This window comes from Cinclus cinclus, chromosome 5 (assembly GCF_963662255.1).
Source record: "Cinclus cinclus chromosome 5, bCinCin1.1, whole genome shotgun sequence".
Taxonomy (NCBI): Eukaryota; Metazoa; Chordata; class Aves; order Passeriformes; family Cinclidae; genus Cinclus; species Cinclus cinclus.
Genome location: NC_085050.1, coordinates 62,191,955 through 62,215,366, shown reverse-complemented (window position 1 = coordinate 62,215,366; position 23,412 = coordinate 62,191,955). Strand labels below are relative to the sequence as shown.

At 39.2% G+C, this 23,412-nt stretch overlaps 1 protein-coding gene across 1 annotated transcript in view; it reads left to right on the top strand.

The window, feature by feature from the left end:
* The first annotated feature begins 2,118 nt into the window (after positions 1-2,118).
* WDFY3 (WD repeat and FYVE domain containing 3) overlaps positions 2,119-23,412 on the top strand; it is a 99,211-nt gene continuing 77,917 nt past the window's right edge. The window contains exons 1-6 of the mRNA XM_062493075.1: positions 2,119-2,298; positions 8,871-8,994; positions 16,568-16,677; positions 17,725-17,886; positions 18,977-19,169; positions 21,588-21,774. Of these exons, the coding sequence (XP_062349059.1) occupies positions 2,119-2,298; positions 8,871-8,994; positions 16,568-16,677; positions 17,725-17,886; positions 18,977-19,169; positions 21,588-21,774 (956 nt within the window). The remainder of the gene's footprint in view (positions 2,299-8,870; positions 8,995-16,567; positions 16,678-17,724; positions 17,887-18,976; positions 19,170-21,587; positions 21,775-23,412) is intronic.

Here is a 23,412-nt window from a genome sequence, read left to right as displayed (position 1 = left end):
GACTGTATTGACGAAGTGAGGACTGTTTTAGTTGTTCTCTGCATTTGTCATTCCTTGGGGTTAACTGCCCTGGTGGAGGTAAATAGATCACTACAGCTGTGAAATACCATCCCAGTAGGCTCCTGTACACCAGGAAAATGGTGTCTAACATTTATTTGGTCTTCTGACTAGACAAAAATTGTCAGGTCTATAATTACAAGTGTATGGCTGAACCAGTGTAAATTTCTGTTTTAGGTGTGTATTTAGGCTTAATAAACCAATAGAATTTAAAAGAAAAATTGGCTGAATGAGCAGAAGTCCACCACAGCAGTCATGGATTTGATGACAGTGTGAATTTTGGGTGGATATATAAGTTCTCAGCATTTTGTGAATCAGAAAGAGAAATTTAAAACACTGTCTTTAAAAGATTTTATTAAAAAGAAGATGCAGACTTTTTTTGTGCTGTTTAGGCAGCGAAGGTTTGGGTCTTTGAACTCAGATGTGGTATTCTGTTAGTTTGCCTGTTACAGCAAGAGTAGCATCCCCAAACTAAGGAATCTGCAAAAAGCCATGGGTTTCTGGAGGAAACAGTGTTGTTTTATTTTTAGCTGTGTGATTAATGCTGATGCAAAATCTTACCTATGTTATTTCTTAGGGATGGTATGCCAAAAGACAGCATTCAATTCTGTATGATTTTCCTTCAGTTGTAAAAAGCCAGTGCACATTTCCAGCATGGACTGACAGTTGCTGGCTTGTAACTTAGCTTAGCTTTTTTGGATGACTTCTCATTTCATTAACTATTTTTTGCATGGTACCAGAATGTTCATTAGGATTAGTTCCTAGTGTTTTACTATGTGTTAGTAAAATACTTTATTAATATGTTTTATGAACATGTTCCAGAAAGGTGTCTCTTTTTTGGGTTAGAGAGAGAATATTTTTCTTTTATTTAATGTTTCTTATTGGTAGTTAATTGCCTTCACTTTTACAAGCACAGCTCCAGTTTGTTATTGATGTAACTTTCCTGGTTTTAGCATCCAGCTACTGTCTTTCATCACAACTTAATCTTTGGGTTGGAGTTCTTCAGTAATGTCTACTTTCCCTTTGTTACTCTAATTACAGCACCTTTGGAATCATCCCTTCTCCTTTTATTAATTGACCCTCCATGGTAACCTCTCTTTTTGATAATTTAAATAATTAAGTTCTTTAAGTTTCTTGCTGCAAGGCATTTTCTACTCTTGAATAATTTTTACAGCTGTCACTGACCTTTGGTTTTTTTTTTGGCTGCATTTAAGCAGTGAGATGTAGGCCTTGCAATTCTGTGGAGTATTTTGTTGTTGGTGGTCTTTACTTGATATACGAAGCAGAAACTCTTTTCCATGTATTTCCCTTACTCCTTCCCTAATGTGAGCATGGTTGTGAGACTAGTCCCTTTTGCTGCAGTGTCCAGTTGGCTGCATCAGTTTTAGGGATTTCTCTGCTCTGACCCTCACACCTCTCGTGGCAAGGTCTTGCCTGATAGACTTCAGTCATGCAGTTGGAAGACTTGGTCAGTGTTGTTTTAAGACCGAGGTGTTATTCTGCAGAGCCAGTAGCTGGGGGTTGAGATGAATGACAGGTCCACTGGATAGCTTTGTCTCTTTGCCATTGGAAAGTTAGGAAAAAAAAAATTAAGCTTGTCTCTGTATGATAAAGCCAATGTCTGAGAGAGTTGGGAGGTCTTGTGTGATTAGATTTTGAAGTACTGTTTTTATCCTAGAATTAATTTAAGAATACTTTGCATTATGTAGATAACGCTGTTGTAAATGCCCTGGGATATGCACCAAAGGATTGTAAAGCTCATCCAATAAAGAGTACTGAAGTGTTTTGCAGTGTTCAAAGCCTGGCCAGCCATGCTTTCTGCTGGAGAATGTAGGATGTTTTTCTCTTTCAAGTTGTTGGCTTTAAGTCCTCCAGGCACATCCTAATCAATGCCTGGCATATAAAATTATCTAATGCTCTTAACTCAGTGTGGTACTTACTGTGAGAGAGGATGCTATGTATTTGAAGGCTTTGATGGAATAATACCCCAGTCCCTTGTACTCAGCAAGTTCCTTTTCCTTTCTGAGCAGGATACAAGGGAGCTTCCAGAAGTCAGCCAAGATGAATATGGTGAAGAGGATCATGGGCCGGCCCCGGCAGGAAGAGTGCAGCCCCCAGGACAACGCGCTGGGCCTGATGCATCTGCGGCGCCTCTTCACGGAGCTCTGTCATCCTCCACGGCACATGACCCAGAAAGAGCAGGAAGAAAAACTGTACATGATGTTACCCGTGTTCAACAGGGTAAGCGGGGCAGTATGCGAGAAGTGCGTCCTTTATTTGAATTGCCTGCTCGTATTTTGTATTCCTAAGACCTTTTGGCTCTAGCATAAGTTTTCTCCCACTGGCATCCTTTCAGTTTTCCCCTTGTCCTCGTGCAGTGTTGTGTTAGGGGATAAACTTACCTTTGGAAATTTCATTTCCTTAGCGCTTTTTCTGAAGTGCAATCCACAGATGCATGTAGATTGACAGCTTTTCTGCAGTGCTCACTGCTATTACAGTCATCTGATTTCCAGCTTAAACTTTGGCACCAAGTTTATACTTGTTTTTTTTTTGTGTGACAGCACAATAGCTCTTCTCCCTTCTTTGCATTTATTGTACTGGTACATATTTAGAGATAGCAATCATAGTATGTCCTGTCAATTTGGTTTTTCTAGGCTACATAAGCTGAACAATTTTAATTTCTCATGTGATATATTCTCTATGTTCTTACCACCCTTATAGGCCTTCTTCTATGTATTGAGTCTGAATGCCCCTTCTTGGACAAGGGAGATTTTGAGCAACAAATCTGTAGGGAAAGAATAATACCCACTTTTACTGTGGCATTTCATATTTCACTACTCCCTTGTACTGAGATTTTGTTTGGAGGCAGAACTATGGCAGCTGTCATTGGAATTAATAGGAACTAAATCCTCTTGATGTCTTATATCACTCAGTTACCCTGCCAGGTTATTGTGAATAATAATGTTGATGGTAGTTTTAGGGTCATGAAAGACCAGTAAGTACAGATCTAGCTTTTTTTTTTTTCCTGCTGTGTGTTCTTACTCCTTTCTTCTTGGGTGTTGGATTTGTGCTTGTATATACTACCCAGATAACTGGAATTATCCAGAAACTAAAAGGATTTTTTTGTTGAAAGTATGGCTTTTGAAGGTGTTAGACACTGAGCTGCTTGCATGCTTGTGCTGGTTTAGCTGGGATAGAGTTAATTTTCTTTATAGTACCTAGTGTGGGCTGTGTTTTGGATTTATGCTAGAAATAATGCTGGTAATATGGGGATGTTGTAGTTATTGCTGAGGAGTGCTTACACAGAGGCAAAGTCTTTCTGCTTCTCACCCCACTGCACCAGGGAGGAGGCTAGGAGTGTAGATGGAACTGTGAGGAGACACACTGACCCCAGCTGACCCAGTGGATATCCCCTACATATGGTGTCAGGCTCAGGATGTAAAACAGGGAAGAAGGAGAAGGAGGTGGGGAATGTTTGAAGTGATTTGTCTTCCCAAGTCACTGTTACCCATGGTGGGGCCCTGCTCTCCTGCAGAAGGCTGGGCACCAGAAAGTAGTGAATGAATTCCTTGCTTTGCTTGCTTGCTTGCATGGCTTTTGCTTTCCCTATTAAACTGTCTTTATCTCAACTCATGAGTTTTCTACCTTTTAACCTGCTGTTTCTCTGTCCTATTCCAACTGAGAGCAATGAGCCTGTGTGGTGCTTACTGCCACTTGAGCTTAAACTACAACAGTGCTGTGTAGAAAAATTAATCCTAGTCAAGACATAGTATTACTAGGATTTTCAGTCTACTAGGTAGTGTTCTTTAGTGGATGGATCACTTGAATGCCATTCTGTTGCCCTAGGTCTTACTTCTACTGGTAACCTGTTGTGTGAGTTTGGGAGAAGTGAGCTCAGTTCATATGCCTCCTCTTTAATTTATCTTCTTGGATTATATGCCTTTTAGTTATGTACTTTCTTGATTTGTTTTTACAAATTAGCACAGTAGAATCTTAATCTTGCCTTGAGCCCGTGAAGGTTATTTTGATGCAGTTATGCTTGGAAATCTCCCTCTGGTGGTTACATGAGGCTGATGCTTCTGGAAAATAGAAGGTTCCCACTTGAGCTTCTTTAGCACTTAACTCTGATCTGCAGGTGGAGAAGAATTTTTTCTTAGCCTTTGTAGTAATTACTGGCAGAAGCATTTTATCTGTAGAAATTGCAGTTGGTGACCCTGCAGGATTTAAGTAAAACTATAGTGTATCAATGCATGCACAGCAGTCTAAGGAAAGACTTTGATTAGACTTCTGAGGTGAAAAAAACAGTTAAGTTTTAATTTCCCCATTGTTTCTGCCTTTTTTCTGTTTTCTTTCTTAATACACATCCCCCCACTCCCTTTATGCCACTTGCTGGCTTTGTCCTAGTTGTCAGCTTCTCCTCTGGACTCTGCTGAAGCCTAGTTGAAGTTACTTCATGTCTTTGCACCACTTGTTCTCTGTGTCCTTCATTTAGCTCATGTGCTGAAGCATTCTGAAAACAAAATCACTAGCCCCAAATTTTCTTTTTAGTTCATCAAAATCAGCTCTTGTCTAAGCAATCTCAGGTAACATTTATAGTCATGGTTTCTATGATTTATATTTGTGTGAATGTATCTTGGCTACTCTTTTCCTCAGTTTTTCCCCTTTTTTGTTGTAGCTTTTCCTTCCTCAGGTTCCTCATGTCTCTTTTCTATTCTGTGCAGAATCCATCTAGTTTTGTTTATGGGCTCTTTCCTGTGAGCCCTAGAGACTCTTTTGTACCCTTCTTTACTGAAGTGAACTTGGTGCTGAAGGCACATTCTTATGTATTTGCCAGATGTTCTGTTTTTCAGTCCTACTTCTGGTTGTTTTATTCTTCTTTCCTCTTCCCCCTTCCCCCCAGTTTCCTTGTTTAGTTTCAACATCACTGTCCTCAAGCTCTGCATGCTTTGAGCTTTTGAGCTTCTGAGCTTCTTGGAGCTGTCCTTTGTGCCACAAATACAGGCCATTGCCAGATGTTGTCACTTCAGTTTTCAGTCTCTAAAATCTGAATCATAGCTTGGCATATTAAAGAAAGCATGTGTTGTTTCTGCTCTTTCACTTTCTTTCTTGCAGGCCTTGATAACTATTATCAGTCATCAGTGAACTGGGATAGCATAACCCAAACAAAACTGATTTTTCTTGATCAGTCCGGTCTCATCCTGTCTCTGTTATAGGGGGATTTTTCCTTGCATTTCATGTCTTTACATGTTTTCCTGTATTCAAGAAGCTGAGCAGGTGTGATGCCATTTCTTTCTGCTTTCACAGTTTACCTCTTTAGGTTCCTGATTAATGACACCTTCTTCTTTTGATGTTCACATACAGTCTGCTGTGGCTTCCTTGGCTTATCTAGTTTTATGTCTTCTGGAGTGTCAACTCTTGATGGTACAACTTGTTTTGGAGCAATTCTGCTAGCTTAGTAACTGCAGGTCACAGCAAGAAGCTGATTGGAATAAAAAAAGGTGCAAGAAAAAAAATCTCATTTTCTAAAGAGTCTTGAAAGAGATTTTAGTGGTAGATATGGTAAATCTTGGTTCACTCTAAAATTCTGACAACTTTCCTCTGAGAAGGGGCACTTTTGCTGTCAGGAAACATTAAAACATTATTAGAAGTTCCTTTCTAAATTTTTTCTTATTTCTCAAACATAATCCTTAGCTGCAGATGTTTTAAGTGATTGGTTAATAACTTCATTCAAATTCAGACTCCGAATTCATGGTTATCTTTATTCTGTTGAAGATTTTTAAGTGTGATTGAGTACTTTTTTGTTACTGCCTTAAGCAACGATTATGATGGTGTATCATAAAAGCATTTTCTGTTACAAGATTGGAATGTCTGTGTTAGGAGGAGAAACTCCAAACAAATTGTGAGGTTCAGATCAAAATTTCTGTGCCATCCCTTAATGTGTAGTCCAGAATGTCTCCTGTACCAGAGTGGTGAGCTGTTGGAAGTGGGAGCTGCATATGTTCAGCTGGAATCAGTGTGTGTGTGTTTGTGTGTGTGTGTGTATGTGTGTGCACAAAATGCAGTAAGGAGTCCTGGGAGAAGCATTATTTTTGCTGAGTGCAGAGATCTGGAGTGAAGAAGGAAGCTCTGCTTCCCAGAGGCATCCAAGTGGCCATCAGTAGGCAGGCAGTTAAATAACCAGGGTATCCAGGAGCTCTTTTTGAGGCTTTCTGGCTTAGCCATGGGGTTGAGTTTTTTCCTTTCATCAGAGGTATCTCAAATTTTGTGTGAAATGCAGCTTCATTTCCTTTTTATTTTTTTTTTATTGTGAGAATTATTAATCGATAAATTCAGCAGAGCTAAAGCATTCTTAAGTTTGGTTTATAGACAGAGCTTGTCTCAAACCTGCTGTGGATAAAACTATCTTGCTAGTTCTGGTAATGAGTGGGTTTACAGACCATTTTTTTCTTCATTGTTCAGGGAAGCTTGTGGAATGATGAATCACATAGTAATGAAAAGCTAAATTGGTGCATAATTAACAAAAGATTGGCCCCATGGAAGAGTACTCAAAAGGCTGCTTTCAGAGTTCAGTGAATTTGTGGAAGCGCTGCTCTACCAACGTGGTGCTTGTGCAGTATGTGAGAAAAGTGGATGGAATGATGAAGAGGCTGGTTTTGAATAAGTGGTGCATTATCTTGAAAGAGCTTTGCTTTTCCTTATTAAAAATACTGTTTACTGCTAAAATGTGTAACGTCGTGTTCCTGATTTTTACTACCACTTTTAGTCAAAGGGTATATAAATATCCAATGGAGATGCTTATTCTACATATTGCAAACTCGGTTATGGGTCAACTAAATAAAATCCATTTGACCTCAGTTAACCTTTTGGAGTTCTCTGCATTTCCTGGGAATCCTGGGAACTGCTGACAAATCTGAGCAAGCTAAGGATGGGTAACAGGGCCAATAGTTTTTCCTCTTCACTTGGTCTGGGTGACGGAGCTTTAAACAATTAGTCATGGCAAGGTGCTATTGTGCATTCTGGTTTAGATCATCTTGCTTATGTTATGTGAGCATGCAAACCTCAAGGCCTTTTTCCTTTCTTAAAGCCTTGTGGAAGTTAGGGGCTCTTGAATGAATTGGGAGCTGATGCAGACAACTGCAAAAGGAGGCCTTGTGAAATATTTAGGCCAACTGGGATTGTCTGTACTAGGCATGTTGTGTAGTCTGTAATTCAAATAAGGGGTGTTTTCTTGGTCTGCAGAAAACAGTTGTGTGTCTGTAATGTCTGGTCTCCCATTTGCTTGCTTTAATGATAATGGTGGTTGAAAATTCCAGTATGAGAAATACTTTTGCCTTTGGTGAAAACTATTTTTATTTTGAGGAAACTGAGTGTTCCATTTCAATGTTGTATTTCTGGCTCCATTTCATGATGACTTTGCAATGCAAGCAGACAGGAAAAATATTTTTGGCTGTTTTGTGATGTGCCAGAGCAACTGATATTAAGGGAGGTAAGAAGTCAAACTTTGACAAAGGTTATTCTTCCTTCTGCCTTTTAAGTCTTCTTCAGTGACTTAGGGGTTCCAAGGTTAGCTGGCTCCACAATTACCTTGCATCTCTGTTGGCTGTAATCACGGATTTCACTGGGATGTCCCTGGACTTGAGAATGACCTCGGCCAAGTATGTCAGCAGCTCAGCTGTAAGAGGATAACTGGGTCACCCAGAGAGAGGAGACGGGGATGAAGCAGCTGTTGGGTCCAAATCAAATGTACTGTTGTAGAACACATCTTCCTCCTGGGAGGCCAGCATAACCTATTGAACTTCAGTTTTGCTAGAAAGATACTGGCATTTTTTATGCTCATCAGGGACACTCCTGAAGATTACATAAATATCTATAAGGGAGAAAAGTTTAAACAAGCAGAGACTGTTCGGGTCTCTTGAGCAGGCTATTTCTTCAGCACTAATACAAGTGGTGATACCATAGTTTTGATTGTATGCTTTGTTTGATAATTAATATTGTGGGTTTATTTTGATGATTTTAATGCAAGTTTTAAATTGGAAATGTGGATAAAGACTCCTTTTTCTGTGCAGTCTTGAATGACCAGTAAATTACTGCAGCAACTAGCTAATCCATTTTGAGATAATGTGTTCCACAGCTCAGTGCAATCCCACAGAGTTAACACATTTCTCCCTGTTATATGTGGTCTAATACATGATTTAATAACAAAATCAATGCTTAATCATGAAGAGCAAGTTACTAGAATTAAGTGACAATTTATAAAAAAAAATAAGCCTGCTGTTGTGTTCAGGAGGCTCTCAAAAGAGGAGAGTAAGTCCTTGGGATCTCAGCAACCTGGGAGGCTTCCTGGTGTTGTCAGATTATTGAGGAAGGGTGTAACAGGGCAGTTCTAATTCCTAGTCCTTTTAAAAGACTTTATGCGTGCCATTCTGTTTAGGTCCAGTAGATAGTAAAGGAGTTGATCTTAAAAGCAGATGTCCTGTTGGAGAATTTGGTCTGGTACCAAATTCAGATGGTACCCTTTGGTCTGTTCTTTACCCTATTAAGTGCAATCTCAGAATTTTGGGGTTCTGCAGGGTTTTCATCTTGCAAGAAAATTTGCAACTCTCCCCTCCATTCATCAGATTTTACCTCCTTGAATGAGGTCTGAATTTCAACTGAACAGCATGCACTGTGCAAACCAGTGCAGTGATGAGTACAGGATGTGAAGAAAAGAGTGTGATCTCCAGAGAAATACTTCTTCACAAAGGAACGTGGTGGTTTGTAGTGATCCTTGTTAAACAAATGATTTTAATGCATCTCTTTTTCTCTTGGTTTAGGTGTTTGGAAATGCTCCTCCAAGTACAATGACAGAGAAATTTTCTGACCTCCTGCAGTTTACTACTCAAGTGTCACGATTGATGGTGACAGAAATTCGACGGAGAGCATCAAATAAGTCCACAGGTATTGCATGGGGCACAAGGGTGGCCTTTTCCACATCTGTGCATCATGATTTTCAGATCAGTCAGAATACTATGAGCTGCCATTCACAGCAACTGTGCAGGCTCAGAAACCAAATTTGTAGCAATGAAAATGTGTTGGCTTTTGTTCCTTTGGACTGAGAGAGAGAGGAGGAGGAAGAGGTTAGAGGTTTCCTCCCTGGCTTATGGAAATAGTGGAGTTACACAAAATTCCAACGGAGGAGAGAGAGAGAGGCATGAGCAGAGCTGCATGACCTACTAGGAGAAGGAGGCCAAGAACATGCATGTGAACAGCTGCTGTATCTTGCCTGAGGTGCCTGTTGGTGGTGTGTTGTGTCACTTGCATATGTTAACATTGCAAAACTATGCATTTTAAATTAGCTGCTGGCCAGGAAGCTAATAAGATATGAAAGTATAACAAGTCCCACATTAGGATCAGCACTGCCAGCCCTAGAAGAATGTCAGTGGGTTCTTCTTCTCTGATTATTAAATGTCAGGGTGAGATTTGGTTCTCTTGACCCCTGAATGTATCAGAACACCATCTTGTATTGGTAGTTGCATAACCGAGGACAGTGCGCCAAGAGGGCAGTTTCATTAGCTTTCCTCTTAGACTTCCTTTTCTGAAGAGGAGTGCTTCCAAGAAGTATCAAGTCTTTGCCTACTAGATAATTTTAAGATCTGTGCTGTGTTCTCAGTTTGGATCTGGTAAATGAGGACTGGAAAAGGCTGTGAAAATTATTGTGCAGGAAGTCAGGAGTCACAAACTCTGCCAATTACAATATATTTCCATTTTAAGTAGCGTGACTAACAGTGAAACAGTGAAACATTCCAGATGGCTAAACAGATATCATAGACAAAACCTGTTCTCTATGGGTAAACAGGCACAAAATGGTTTGGTTTTTTTTGGTTTTTTTTTTTGTTTGTTTTTTTTTTTGAGTATTAAGGGAAATAATTGTCCAACAGCGGTGCTGGCAGAACGGTGTTGTTCGCTTGACCTTTTTCTCCTGGGGAACGTCTGTTATGCCTGCTAGTCAGTTGGATTCTGCTGGGAATAACCATTTTTGAGTGTTTATTACTTCAGCCATATCTCTGCTTATTGCTCCAAGATAATGCAGTTCTTAAAACCTCACAAGTCAGAGGCAGATTTTGTTGATGGTGGTCATTTGGGGTATTTTTTTGTTTTCAACCTCACTTAGAAAACTTGACCACAATAACTACAAAGATAGTTTGGTGCTCTTCTAAGCTTTAATGTAATGAATACCAGTGTTTCTGTTAAAAGAAGAAAGCAGTCATTTTTTTCCTCTCTTACCAGGATTGCTGTTATTCCGGTCAGTAAACCCTTTTTAGACCTCAAGAAAGCCTGATGGATCCATGTTCTGCAATTGCATTGTAACTCTTGGTGGGACCACTGAGTTGCAGTTTTGTCTCCAAAAATTCCCAATTAACAAGCTGTTAAAACTCAGTTTGTAGACTTCTGTGTTAAAATTATTAGAGCTAGATACACACTTCCTATGATGTTGATTTGGAAAAATAGAAATTATGTGCTTTTTAGAATATTTTTTATGTTAAAGACATCATACTGTGTCTGTGGATTGTGAAGACTTTTGCATGATTTTTAAAAAAACTCCCATTCTTTTTGTGTCTCACACAGAAAGATATCTCTTAATAGTTGTTGACAGGTAATTATATCTCCTGTCATGTTTTTAAAAGTAAAAAAGTTCAATAACAACAACATACAGGAGCTGTCTCTGGTAATATACAAATGCAACTTCCTGATTGTGTGAAGTGCTCACGTAAGTCAACAAAATCACTGAGCCTGTGTTGGAGACAAGCTTTCCATACAAGCAAAAGTCAACTTCTAATAGTTAATGAAGGCAACGAAATTTTGCAATAACTTGATTTCTATAAATTTATTGGCAGTATTTTACAGTGGGAAATGTGATATGGTTAAATCTTGCCTGTCAGTATGTTGTGGTTGTTTTTGGTTTTTTTCCTTTGCTTTTTTCTTTTCCTACTCCATCTGATAATGGAACAGAGCAATTTTTTCCATCAGGCCTTTGAATATTTATGCTAATAGCTATGTGAGTAATGCCTGCCATGGTGGAGGCATATCTCAGTTATTCTTGGCAGGCTGTAGTAGTTTTCTCAGAACAGTGTTTTGTGATTCAGTAGTAACTGTGCCAGCACCCTGTCTTGAGTGGTCTCTGACCATTGCCATTGTAGTTGTGTGTTCAGCTACGGTTTCAACTGCCTTATTTCTCTGCTAGGGATAGTAAGAAAAATGAAGCAGTTAAATCTGAGTTGAATTATCTTGCAGGTTTCAGTCTTTGCTGGACAACAGTGATGATTTTCAGGTGACAGCACTGTTTATGAGGATTAGTGGATAGTTTCCCTTGCCATGGAGTATCTAATCAGTTTAGTAGATGGTGGGGTCACGGGTGAGATAGCTCTGTATACTTGAGATTTTTAGCTGCCACATTTGCCACAAATAGGTCCAATTTTGTGTCTGAACTGATCAAAAAGTTGTGGTAGTACTATGTAAAATAAATGTTCAAACATCTATTTCTAGTGTAGTCTCAGTTCTAAAATGAACCTTTCTTTTGGGAACAAGTGCATTTGCCTCTCAGAGCTGAAAAAGATTTGTGAAAAAAGGAACAGGGACAGCTGAAACTTGCTAGAACCAATGTGGCTACTAATGGCTACTTTGGCTGGAGAGGAAGCAACACTTTTGTTTAATGTATTTTTCTAAAGACATACTCTGGATGCAGTTTGTGGTTCTGTGATTTTGCAGGTATTCCAACAGCATGTCTTTAAGCTAAAATTGCTGAGGAAGGAGTTGGAGAATATTCTGAGTTGGAAGGCAGCCACAAGGATCATCGAGTCCAGCTCTTTAAGTCAGTGGCCCCTACGTGAACTGAGCCCACAACCTTGGTGTAATTAGCACCAGGCTGTAACCAACACCTCTCTCACTCTAAACAGCTTCTCATATTTCATCAGTTGAGGGTGTGTAAGCCTCTGGTTTGGTACCTGGTAATGGTTATTCCATTTTTACTAAAATGGGTTTCTAACTCAGTCCTCTCCATGGTCTGCTACTCAAACACACTACATGGCAGCCAGTCAGGGAATTAACATTTATCCCAAGGAGATGCAGAATGATTCCCTAAACAATGGGCAGTCCTGCTACCTAGAAAGTCATTCCATAGACAGAATATGAGTAAGTGGTTGTGAGGACAGGTGAAAGAGAGTAGAAAACTGAACAATAAGACAGCGAAGTGGTACCTCACAGGTCTGAAACTTTGTAGCCTCCTTTCAAAGACAGTTTCAAAAGTTTGGGTTTTTTTAATGATTTTATTTGGCTACTTAGTGTACATGTCTGTTTTGTGCACCTTTTAAGTTGTGTTGCTATTAATTTCAGTCAGTCTCTGTATTTGTTTCAATATTTACTATGAAATGCTAAATTTATTTTCACTGTACTACTAGGCTGTTCAGCTAATCCTTCCTACCTCCAGCACTTTCAGTTGTTGCTTATACCCTCTGAATGTTGTAGAGATTTTCTTTCCTAGAGCATTTATTTTTTTTGGGGGGGGAGGGAAGGAGAGGTGAGTTGGTTTGGGGTTTTTTACACCCTTCCTTTTAGTTTTCAGGTTTTTTTCTTCACTTTTTTTTTTAGTTTGGCTTTTTTGGGGGGGAGAGGTTCTGCCCCCCGTTTTTTTTTCCCCTTTTCCTCTTAATTTTTAATTTTACTATTTTACTCAAACTGTTTCACCACTGAAAATGCTTTTAAGCTCTTCAGGCAGTTTTCTAGCAGATCTGTGGAAAGGCTATCATTATCTCATCATCAAACCATTTTGGGAGATCAAATTGCTAAGCATTCATTATCATTGCAGAAAACCACATCAGTGGTTTGTATTTGGCCTCTGACAATGTCTACCTTTATTCTTCTCAAAGTTCCATTGATCTGCAAACTTGGTTGTTTTTTTTTTTGTTTGTCTTGTTTTGTTTTGTTTTTTTTCCAGTTAATCTCTGTCACATCAACAGAACTAATTTTATGTTCATCCTCAATCCACAGAAGTTGGTATCATTTGTTTAAGTGCATCTTGCATTTGGGTGAATTACAGATGGTAGTTGAAGGAATCTTCTGCTACTAAGGTGCCTTTCAGGCTCCTTCCCTAATCAAGCCTGAAGTTTTCCTGATAGGGAGGATCTTTGTCAATAAAACAAGTGCACTTAGGGGCTGCTTTCAGACATTTTTTGGTATGTTAACTTTTCTTCCGCTGAGAAGAGACTGCTGGAAATGATTGCACATGCTGGGATTGCACATCTTGTTTTTTTTCATTACATATGCATGTTTTTCCTGTTCTGTGGGGGACTTCACTTTACAAGGTGATTCTGGTTTGTGTTTATTGAAATTGCTCTGAAAGAGAAATAGCAGTGTCCTGACAGCTGCTATTCATCAGGAGCCAGTTTTGATCAACAACTCCTATATCTTAGTACTTCTGGTCAACTTTCTGTTTACATTTGATCTTATGCAGATCTTATGCAAGGCAAGTGTAGTGCAATACAGAGCCTTTCCAAGAGATCCTAGAAAGCCTGTTCTTTTATCATCTGTGTTAGTGAGGCTAAAAGCTGGCACGATTGAGCTGTTTTATCTTTGGATGAGCAGCCCTCCATTTCTGCACACTGCAGAGGCATCAGCCACTTCATATCTGCCACGTGTGGTGACAGCCCAGCTCTGCTCCTGGTGTGATGGAAGGCAGAGTTTGTGTCATCACGTTTTTATTTGGATTGATATTTCTCTCTTACTATCTGGGTAGCTGGAATTATTTGTACTCTGTAACTATAGGTACCTGACTGTGTCTTCAGGCATTTCCCAAAAGAAGTAGCAGAGACTTCTAGAAGGCTTCCTTAGAGAAGGGATCCTTGACATCATCTTCACCTTCTCACCCCCTAACATACCCATCCATACATTTTACTGCACCTCCCCTCCCACCCTTGGCACATGCACTGATTTTTTTTCACTAATATTCCCCTCCAGAATAAGCTATATAGAAGTCTGATGACACTATTATGTGCTGTTTATGGTTCTAGACCATCCAGACAAAAGCTTCTTGTACTGAATTTGCCCTTAGTGCTATTGCTGTAGGCAGCAACATTGCTTGCAGTGCTTGTAGCACTGATTTTTGTTACCCATCTGAATGGGTCTAATGCCACTGCTTGCTGCCTGTTATTTTTCTGCAGTCCAGGATGCAATGCACCTCTTACATATGAAACAAATTTTGTTGTTTGATTCTACCAAGCCTCTGTCTTGTATATACTGAATCCCATGTATTAACCATGTAACCACATAATCATGTCATACTCATGTGTACATGCTTGCACAGTTGTCACAATATGTATATTTACATATTATTTTATAGGTTTTTCTCTTTGGCTTTTTGTTGTTTTTACTAGTTAGCATATCCCACTCCTGAATTGGCTTTCTTCTGCAGCAGAAGTTGAAGGGTTAAGGGCATCTGAGTGGGGCACATAGAGGATGTTGTATTAAATGATGACTTGGGCACTTCAAAAATGGGGGAAAGGTACAAGGAATAAATTAAGACTAGTGCTGATGATAGAAGTTAATCTTAAATGATAGTGCTATCAAATTTTCTCAGAGAGATGACAAGAGAACGTCTTCCAGCACTTCAAATGATGTCTGTGTTTTAGGTAGTGCTTAATTAAGAGTGACAGTTTTGAAACTGCTATTTATAGTGCTCAACTGCTCTGCCAGGATGCCAACAGCATGACAACTTTTTCAGAAGCATGGACTTAACCCCTGAGTCTCACTTTCAAAGATGACTGAACAAGCCCTTGTTCCACAGGTGGCTTTGGAGACCGTATCGAAAGGAGGCTGTGCACACCCAGTTTGGTACCAGTCTTGCAGGCAGAGACTGATTGCTCAGCTCTGTCTGTGGTGGGATAGAAAGAGAACAGGCCTACAAAATCACACCTAATGCTGGGCTGGTGGAGCATTGGCCTTGTAGCAGCAGTGCATGTTTTAGACATGCTTGGCTCTCAGAACTGAGGAAAAATGGCTTTTGTCAGGAATTCTGGCATTTTGCCTATGCCTTTAGTGTAGGAAGTGCAACTGTGTCATGGCTGCTGTGCTTTCTGAGTTGGCCTGTTGGTATACCCCACCACTTGACCACTGCTTTGCACTGATAGTTTTGGGTCAGCTTGCTGGGAAGTTCCTACTTGTCCTTGTTTGTGTGAGTTTTATAAAATGTCTTACCTTTCACCTTGGTAGCTCAAGCTTTATCTCAGTTTCCTGTGGGGCAGCAGTATGCACCTCTCCTTACTTCAGCACCAGAACTGGAAAAGCCAGTGGTTTGTACAGAAGTCTCTTATGGGAAAAAGTCTGCTGGACAAAAACATGAGAGAGCAGCCATTGCACAGCCATTGCACAAATGAGCCATCTTAAAAATCTGCACATCTAAGTGTAATGCTTCAGAAAGTGATCTTCTCAGTGTAGTTGATACTACAAGTTTGATAAGCTTGATAAGCCATATGAAATGTGCTGCCTTTCAAATGAACTCCTTCCCAGATATGTGCTGGAGAATCTTAACAGCGGATGAAGTAAACAAGCCAATATTAAAATTGGATTTTTCTTCAGTTGCAGTTTTATTCTTCCATTAGTAATTCCTTTGTAATTTCTTTTTATGTGATACTATTCACCTTCCTTTTCTGTCCTAGTTGACACTAAAAGCACAGGAGATGATTGATACACAGTTATTAATGAAAAATGTTTTTAGATGTCTCTTAAAAGTAATGGGCAGACATCACAACTGGCATTGTAGACTTCTTATGTAAGTGTGTGTTCAGGCAGCAGTGAAACAGGGTTGCATTTTCTCTTGATTTATTTATTGAGGCTGATAACTTGTTTACTAGGCTGAGTATTTATCTTTGGCCCTGACTGATAGGGAAAAGCATCGAGAAGTGGTTCTCAATCGTAAGAATTATCCGTAAGCTGTTACTGTTTTTGTCCTCAAAAAATGTAGGATGGGGATGTGGTAGTTGCTGATCATAGTTTTAATGTTACTTTTCCCCTGGTTCTTTATTCCTTTTGTCTTTCAGCACCTCTCCTTTCCTATAATCCCCATTATCCTCCATACTCTTGTTTCAGTGCAATGCTTTTTTCAGAAATTGCAGCTATTTCCACAGAGGTCACTAAGTGATGGTGACTTCATGTCTTTGTAAAAAGTATATTGTATTTGATAAAGCAAAACTACTTGAACAAAAGTCACTGTTGGTTACTGAAATCTGTCTGCTGGTCAAAGGATGATGTGTGACCAAGGAACATACTTTTTTCAGCCTTGCCAGTGTCAAAGCCAAGTGTGTGTGTAAGACTGGAATGTGTGTCTGGAAAGCACAGGCCTAAACCTAGTCCCTTTTTCAAGTAGTGCTGTAAAGCTGAATTTTATACTCAGTGCTTGGGGCTGCTGAGAAGATGTGTTCCCTTCTGCAGACCAGCAGACTGAATTCTTACTGCTTCTTTTTCTTTTTGGTGCCTCCTACAGAGGCTGCAAGTCGTGCCATAGTCCAGTTCCTGGAGGTCAATCAAAGTGAAGAAGCAAGTAGAGGTTGGATGCTGCTCACCACAATCAATTTACTAGCTTCATCAGGACAGGTTAGTCTGAAACAGCAAAGCTAAAAATAAATTATGGGGTGGAAGAGACAAAAGCAATAATGAAATGAACTGCATGAACACTCACTAAAAGATGTGACTATATTCTGCTTTTCTGTGTTAAGATCCTCTTTCTCTTATGCAGCCACAGGACTTCTGCTTTAGTAGCTCCTTGTGGTTTCAATTGCCTGAAAAAAAAGTAGTTCTGAGACTTCGATTTATAATGTTCTTTTTAATAATGCATGCAACTTTTATTGCTGCCCAAAGGCTTCTCTTGCATACTGCTGCTTAGTGCCCCATGAGATGCATGGCACATACAGCACCTAAATAGTTCAGACCTTGAACTTTGCACACCTCACTGGAGGAGGGCCACAGCAGTTGCAAAAAGCAAGGCGAGCATCAATGATATGTGGGTGGTAGTGAATCATTCCTGCCTCTGCTTCTGGTGCTGCCGTCCATCAGAGAGCTGTCTCTGGCAGTATACTGGGCAGCTGTGTGGTTTCTTTTTTCTGCTGTAATCTGCCTTTGTAATTCAGCACATCATCTTATCTCTGTTTTACTTTGTCACCAGCCTCCATGCCAATTTGTCTTTTCTTCCTACTGATGCTTTCATATTTTCTACTGCCTTACTTCTTACAGCTCCTTACACCTTCTTGCCAAGTGAGAACATAAAGTGAATAGTCCTCCTCTCACTCCCATTTCTCCTGCTACAAAGAATTGATAGCTGATGAGTGCTTGGCTGAAGGTCTTGTAATTAACTTGTTAACTTCTGTTGGCAGAGACTGATAGGTTTTGTTTCTGTCCTGTGCAATGACTGCTCTGAACTGTGGCTGTGAGCTGCTGTTGTCATGTAAATAAATCATCCTGTTTTTAAAATTACTGTTTGGATAAGCAGTCAAGAATAGATGGTGAATCTATACTGCTGTGTCAACTCCTCACCAAAGGTGTGAGAAAGAAAAACCAGCATTTCAATCAACTGCATTATTATTGCTGTTTTGAATATATAATATGCTGAACTGGTATTTTTCGCTGTGTTTTCTTCTTCCTCAGAAAACTGTGGACTGCATGACTACAATGTCAGTGCCTTCCACACTTGTTAAATGTCTATATCTGTTTTTTGACCTTCCACACGTGCCTGAGGTAGTTGGAGGAGCACAGAATGAACTACCTCTCGCAGAGCGCCGAGCGCTACTACAGAAAGTCTTTGTACAGGTAAGAAAGGTAAAATAGGTCTGCAAGAGAAAAATTTGCAAGAGAAATGTGAATACTTCATGTGAGCAAAGTCTCAAAACTTCTTATTTGAGCCAGGTTTTACTCTTCCTTGATTCTTAAAAAAACTGATGGCTGAGAGAGAGGTGGATTTTCCTGCAAGCAGAGTTGAGGTTAAATTTCCATTCCTCTAGTTTTTGTCTTTGACAAATACCTCCTGCACAGAAGGGCATGCAGCTCTTCTGCACAGATGCTTAAAAGGAGCAACATGTGGACTGCTATTTTCTTTTAATCTAACTGGTCCTAGTACTTGTTATCTTTGGCTGTTACTGATTGAAATAAACATAGTAAAAAACATTAGTATTGATAACAAAGCAGTGCTCTCAAATGAACTGACTGGAATGGGTGAGGTTTCAGACCTCCCCTCCCAGTTGCTGACAGCCTCCCTCCAGTTTTCTGAGAGGGAGCCTCAGTTTTTCCTGCACAAGATGCAAAAGATCAGACATCCTTAAAACATGCAGAAAAGGGAGTGTGATGTAGTAGTTTCACTTGTGTAGCTGCATTTTGTCTTGGTTTTGGTAATTAGGAAATTCAGATCCAGGTGCCAGTTATTCATGTAGGTCTGCAGTTTTGCTGTAGTCTTTCCTTAATTTGACCAAGATTTTATGGTTGCTGCTCTGCCAACACCCCATCAATAGCCTTCTTCCCACATTAGGAAGGGATACAGCAGTTTGCCTCACAGAGCTTCTCCCCCAGTGCAGAATTTAGACCTGCAAATTCGACAACTGGCAGATTCTCCAAGAATGGAATGTCCTCATATCCATGTAAAATATATTGTGTTAGCCCAAGAGATTTAAACTCTGCTTCCAGTCTTCTGGTAAGCATATTTAACTGAACTGGTACTTGAAATAACCATGTGTTGAATAACCTTTTCTTGTGTTCCAAGTACAAAAACACACAAAGGGAGAACTGCACATTACCTTTTTTTGTGTGTTTCCTTAATGGAAGAATGTTTCACCTTTTACTAAGTCAAGGAAAAATTAGCAGTGATAAAGGTATTAATGCTAATTGCTTAATGACTTCCTACTTCCAGATCCTAGTAAAATTGTGCAGTTTTGTGTCCCCGGCTGAAGAACTGGCTCAGAAGGATGATCTCCAGCTTCTATTCAGTGCAATAACCTCATGGTGCCCTCCCTATAACCTGCCTTGGAGGAAGAGTGCAGGAGAAGTACTAATGACCATATCTCGTCATGGCCTTAGTGTCAATGTAGTGAAATATATCCATGGTATGTGTCTTTCTTCAGTATTATTTGTTGGGATTTTTTCCTGCTCTTCTTTCGTAGTTTTCTTACTTGGGAAATAGACATGAAAATAACAGGGAAGCTTCTAGGCTTTTAGTTTGAGCATGTGCTTATTTACATGCAAGTAACATTTCTGTACCCTTGTGTAGTGAGAGAGGTGATCTTAGCTGAATCTGTCCCATTCACATTTCAATTTAACCTGGAAGGATATTTTCCTTTCATGTTCTTGTGTAGAGTTCACAATAAGCTAAAGGAAAGGCTTGAAGTAACTGCCTGTATTGAAAAATATTTGCTGTGAAGATGCATTAATTCTTAACAGGCAGCTGTCTTCCTCCCCTGTGGTCCAGCCCAGCTTTCCCAACCCAAGGATGTTGTTTTTAGGACCTGGCGCATGGAGACTCTTTGCTTGGCTGAGAACCATATCTGTGCTGGATGGGTTTAGAGCTCCTGTGTTTTCCCTGTTCTCTCACTGACTGGATTGCTGACACTTCCGTCAGCCTACATTTCTTCTGCCAGGCCCTTGTCTTCCCCACCTTGCCTTACAGATTACAGATTGAAGATTTTGTGCTTCCTGAATGTCAAGTTAAAGTTATCTCATTAGCTTAAACCAGTCTGTAAACCACCAAATTAATGAAGCATGCAGATTCATTCCATTTTGTCTCCTGTCTGTTTTTTTAAGACAAGTAGATCCTGGTTGTTGCTGGCATGGAAACTGTAGTGTCCAGTGCCATTTCTGTTGCTGGTTACAGATTTTGGTAGCTAATAAAAGTAGTACTTTACCCATCACCTGTCTTTGCAAGGAGCGAGTAAAGAGGCGGGTACCAAGCTGGTTCACAATAACTTGCAAATGAAAATCAGCACTGGAGAGGATATTAGCTGCCTGGAAGCAGCTTTGCATACAAATTATTCTTTTTGTGTTAATTGAAAACTGTATGGGTGTTTAGGTATGTAGGGCTTGAGGTAAGAAATCCGATAAAATATGTTTCTGATGTTGTATTTAAGGCTTTTAGGCTATTGGGCCACATGGGTAGCATTTGTAGTTTTTAAATTGGACTGACTCTTGGAGTCAACTAACATACTTATGCATTTTAACTGTGTATACCTACTAGAAGAAAAGAAATACACAATTTTGGGTTGCTCACACCCTGAGAAGCAAGTAGATAAAAGGTTCTGCAGAGCCATTTTGATAGTTTATTAAATACATCACCCTGCTCCCACATACTTCACAGAAAATTTCAGTATGTGCTTTTTTTTCTTGTGCTAGCAGTGAGTTTTCAATTCCAGTCAAAAAGATGTGAATGTACAGTATCATTCAAAAGCACAACACAGTAACCAGATGAGTGTTTTTAGATAGGACTTACAAGGTGATGGGCTTCTGGTGGGCTTTTCATGAGTGTAGAAGGTGTATGTATGTGTATGAAGATGTGAAGTGCAACAAAGAAAATAATTGGAGTTTTGACTGTCATTTGGCATATTACAGCTGTTACCATTATTGCTTCTCTATGGGCTTGATCCATAGAGGAGTGAAAATGGCATGTGAAAAGATACTCTAGTTCTTTAAAAAGTGAAATGGAGTCTTATAAAGAAAACCAGTAAGCATTGCCTCTTGCTTTTTGATTAAAAAAGTGAACCTGACTTAAGAAATAACAGCATCTGTCACAAGACTCATCGTATATTCAGGAAAAACTCAAGATATTTCCTCATATGTGAAGGAGCATCCTTTCACCCTCTCATGCTCTGATTTAATCTCTGGGAAATTTTGTTATCAGTCTAGCTAGAAAGATTTGTGCTTGTGTTGTGCATGCTGCAAAGTTAAAATAGAAAATAATTGAAGTGAGCATCTTTAAAACAGTGCAACTTAAAATCTCACTATAGAGTTGAGAGAACTTTTTGTTACTGACCTAATGAACTGGTGGAATGTGAAAATTATGCAGGGCAAGACAAACTATCTCACTTTGATGCCAGCCAATGAAATGCTAACGAGAGTAGGAATAAGATGACAAGGTATAAAGGTTTATATGTAGGGTTTTAATAACACTTCAAGTCAGTCCTTTATATAACTTAGTGCTTTAAAGGAAAAAAATATGGTTTAGAATTATTTGCAGTTGCCATATTTGTCTTTTTATTCTGTTATCTGGTCAGACTTTTTAGGTAAATACTAGTATTTATCTACACAGTTTCCTCCTTACAAAAATAAAGGTTATAAAAGGGAGGAAGGGGTTGGCAAAAAGAGGTTAAGGTTCTGATCCAGAGCCACTTGAAAATCCTTCTCATACTCAAGTAGTATTAAGTGACAATAGGTATTTGAATAAGTTACCTTCTTGCTGTTTATTGTGTTTGTTAGGCTTCTTGCTGTCATTAATGTCAGTAACATCCTAAATTCTCCACTGCAATTCTTTTCAGAGAAGGAATGTTTGTCCACGTGTGTCCAGAACATGCAGCAGTCTGATGACCTTTCTCCCCTAGAAATAGTTGAGATGTTTGCTGGACTTTCTTGTTTTCTCAAAGACTCCAGTGATGTATCCCAAACGTTACTGGATGATTTTAGGATATGGCAAGGATACAACTTCCTCTGTGACCTTCTCCTCAGGTAGGCAAAAGTGCTGAAGAAATGCAGACAGATCACTGAGCTTTTTTCAAAAAAAGCTTTCTTAATAAAGAGTAGATAAATAGGTTTAAAGAAATAAGTGATTATAGATCATTATGGAATGAAGATATTTTAGGACCAAAGCACTGAATTCTGTGTTTCTCTCCATTTATGAAAATACATTCTTTAACTTTTTGTTCTTTAATACTGGTTTATTACTAAATGTTTAATTTCTTAAGAAAACAGTTGCTTAAAAGCAATTGGTACTAAATATTTAGAGAGACTCCAGAAAAATAAAATTTTGGCTGCAGCTTGTGATTTTTGAGTTTGGTTGGAGTTTTTTTTGTTTTGTCTAAGGAGATGGTTTAGTGGTGGGCTTGGCAGTTTTGGGTTAATATCTGGACTCAATGATCTTGAAGGTCTTTTCCAACCTAAATAATTCTGTAATTATATTATTGTCTAATCATGCTAGCATAAAGAAAAAATGTGGTGCATGCTGTGAGGGAATATTTTTTTTTAATTAGAACTACTTCTAAGTTGCTAATGCATTAAAAAATATGGTAATGAAAATGCCTGACGAAAAAACTTTGGGTGCATGATCTATCCATGATCTCTTTTTTCTTTCTATGAAAGAAACTCCTTCAGTTTTCTGACTGAGAAAGAAAAGTCTGTTGATTTATTTGTGTAAAATCTATGGGCAGTCTATGTTGCTTTGTTTGGATATGAAGTTCTGAAGGATACTTAGCTGTTGCTATTGCAAAATACATATATTTTACAAATCCAGGGTACATACTAGGTAACTATATGTGTACACCTTACGAAGTGTATTTGGGTCAAAGATGCTCAAGACATTATTACTGAGAAATGTTAGTGTTATTATCTCCTTATTTTTGGCTTTTGTATGCTGAGTTTTGGCACCCAAATATTTGAACTAAATTTTCCACTACATTGTATATGTCTGAGGGAGATTTTTGTTTGTTTTATATGGATATCATACATAGACATGGTATTTTAAATTTTTAATCACACTTAAAATTACTCATAAGTTTCCTTTGGTGGCACAGAAGCTAAAGCACCTGTTAGGGAATTGTTATTTTTCTTGCTCTATAACTGGAGTTTTGGAGTATATTATATTCACTAATGCATTAATTCAAAGCAGTGTAATTCAAATGCACTTGTTTTCCAAAAACTGTCAGCCAGAATTTAGGGGAAGTATGAGGTGAACATGATGTCATGTTACATGTTGAGGTACACAAGTGATTCTCTGTAGATCAAATGTTTTAAACAAATCCTCTCCTGAGCTTGCTCACCCTTAAATCAAAGAATGGGAGATCCCTGCCAAATGCATAGGAAGACATTTGCATGTCTCACTGAAAAAGGAGGACACCTGGCATCATCAGGTGACATCGGTAAAGGTTTATAGCATAGGAATGAGTTATCCTCCCTTCTTACTGAGGTGATTTTCTAGAAGAAAATAGTTCCTTTCAAAAAACAGTGATCTTGAGTAAGCCCATGTATTGGTCAGTGATGGACCACAGTAATATATTCTCCCTGTTTTGGCTCAAACCTACTCGGAGACTTGTTCAGCTCTGGGGCACTTTTGTGAAGATAGCTGTCAGGGTATGAAATCTGGACACTGGG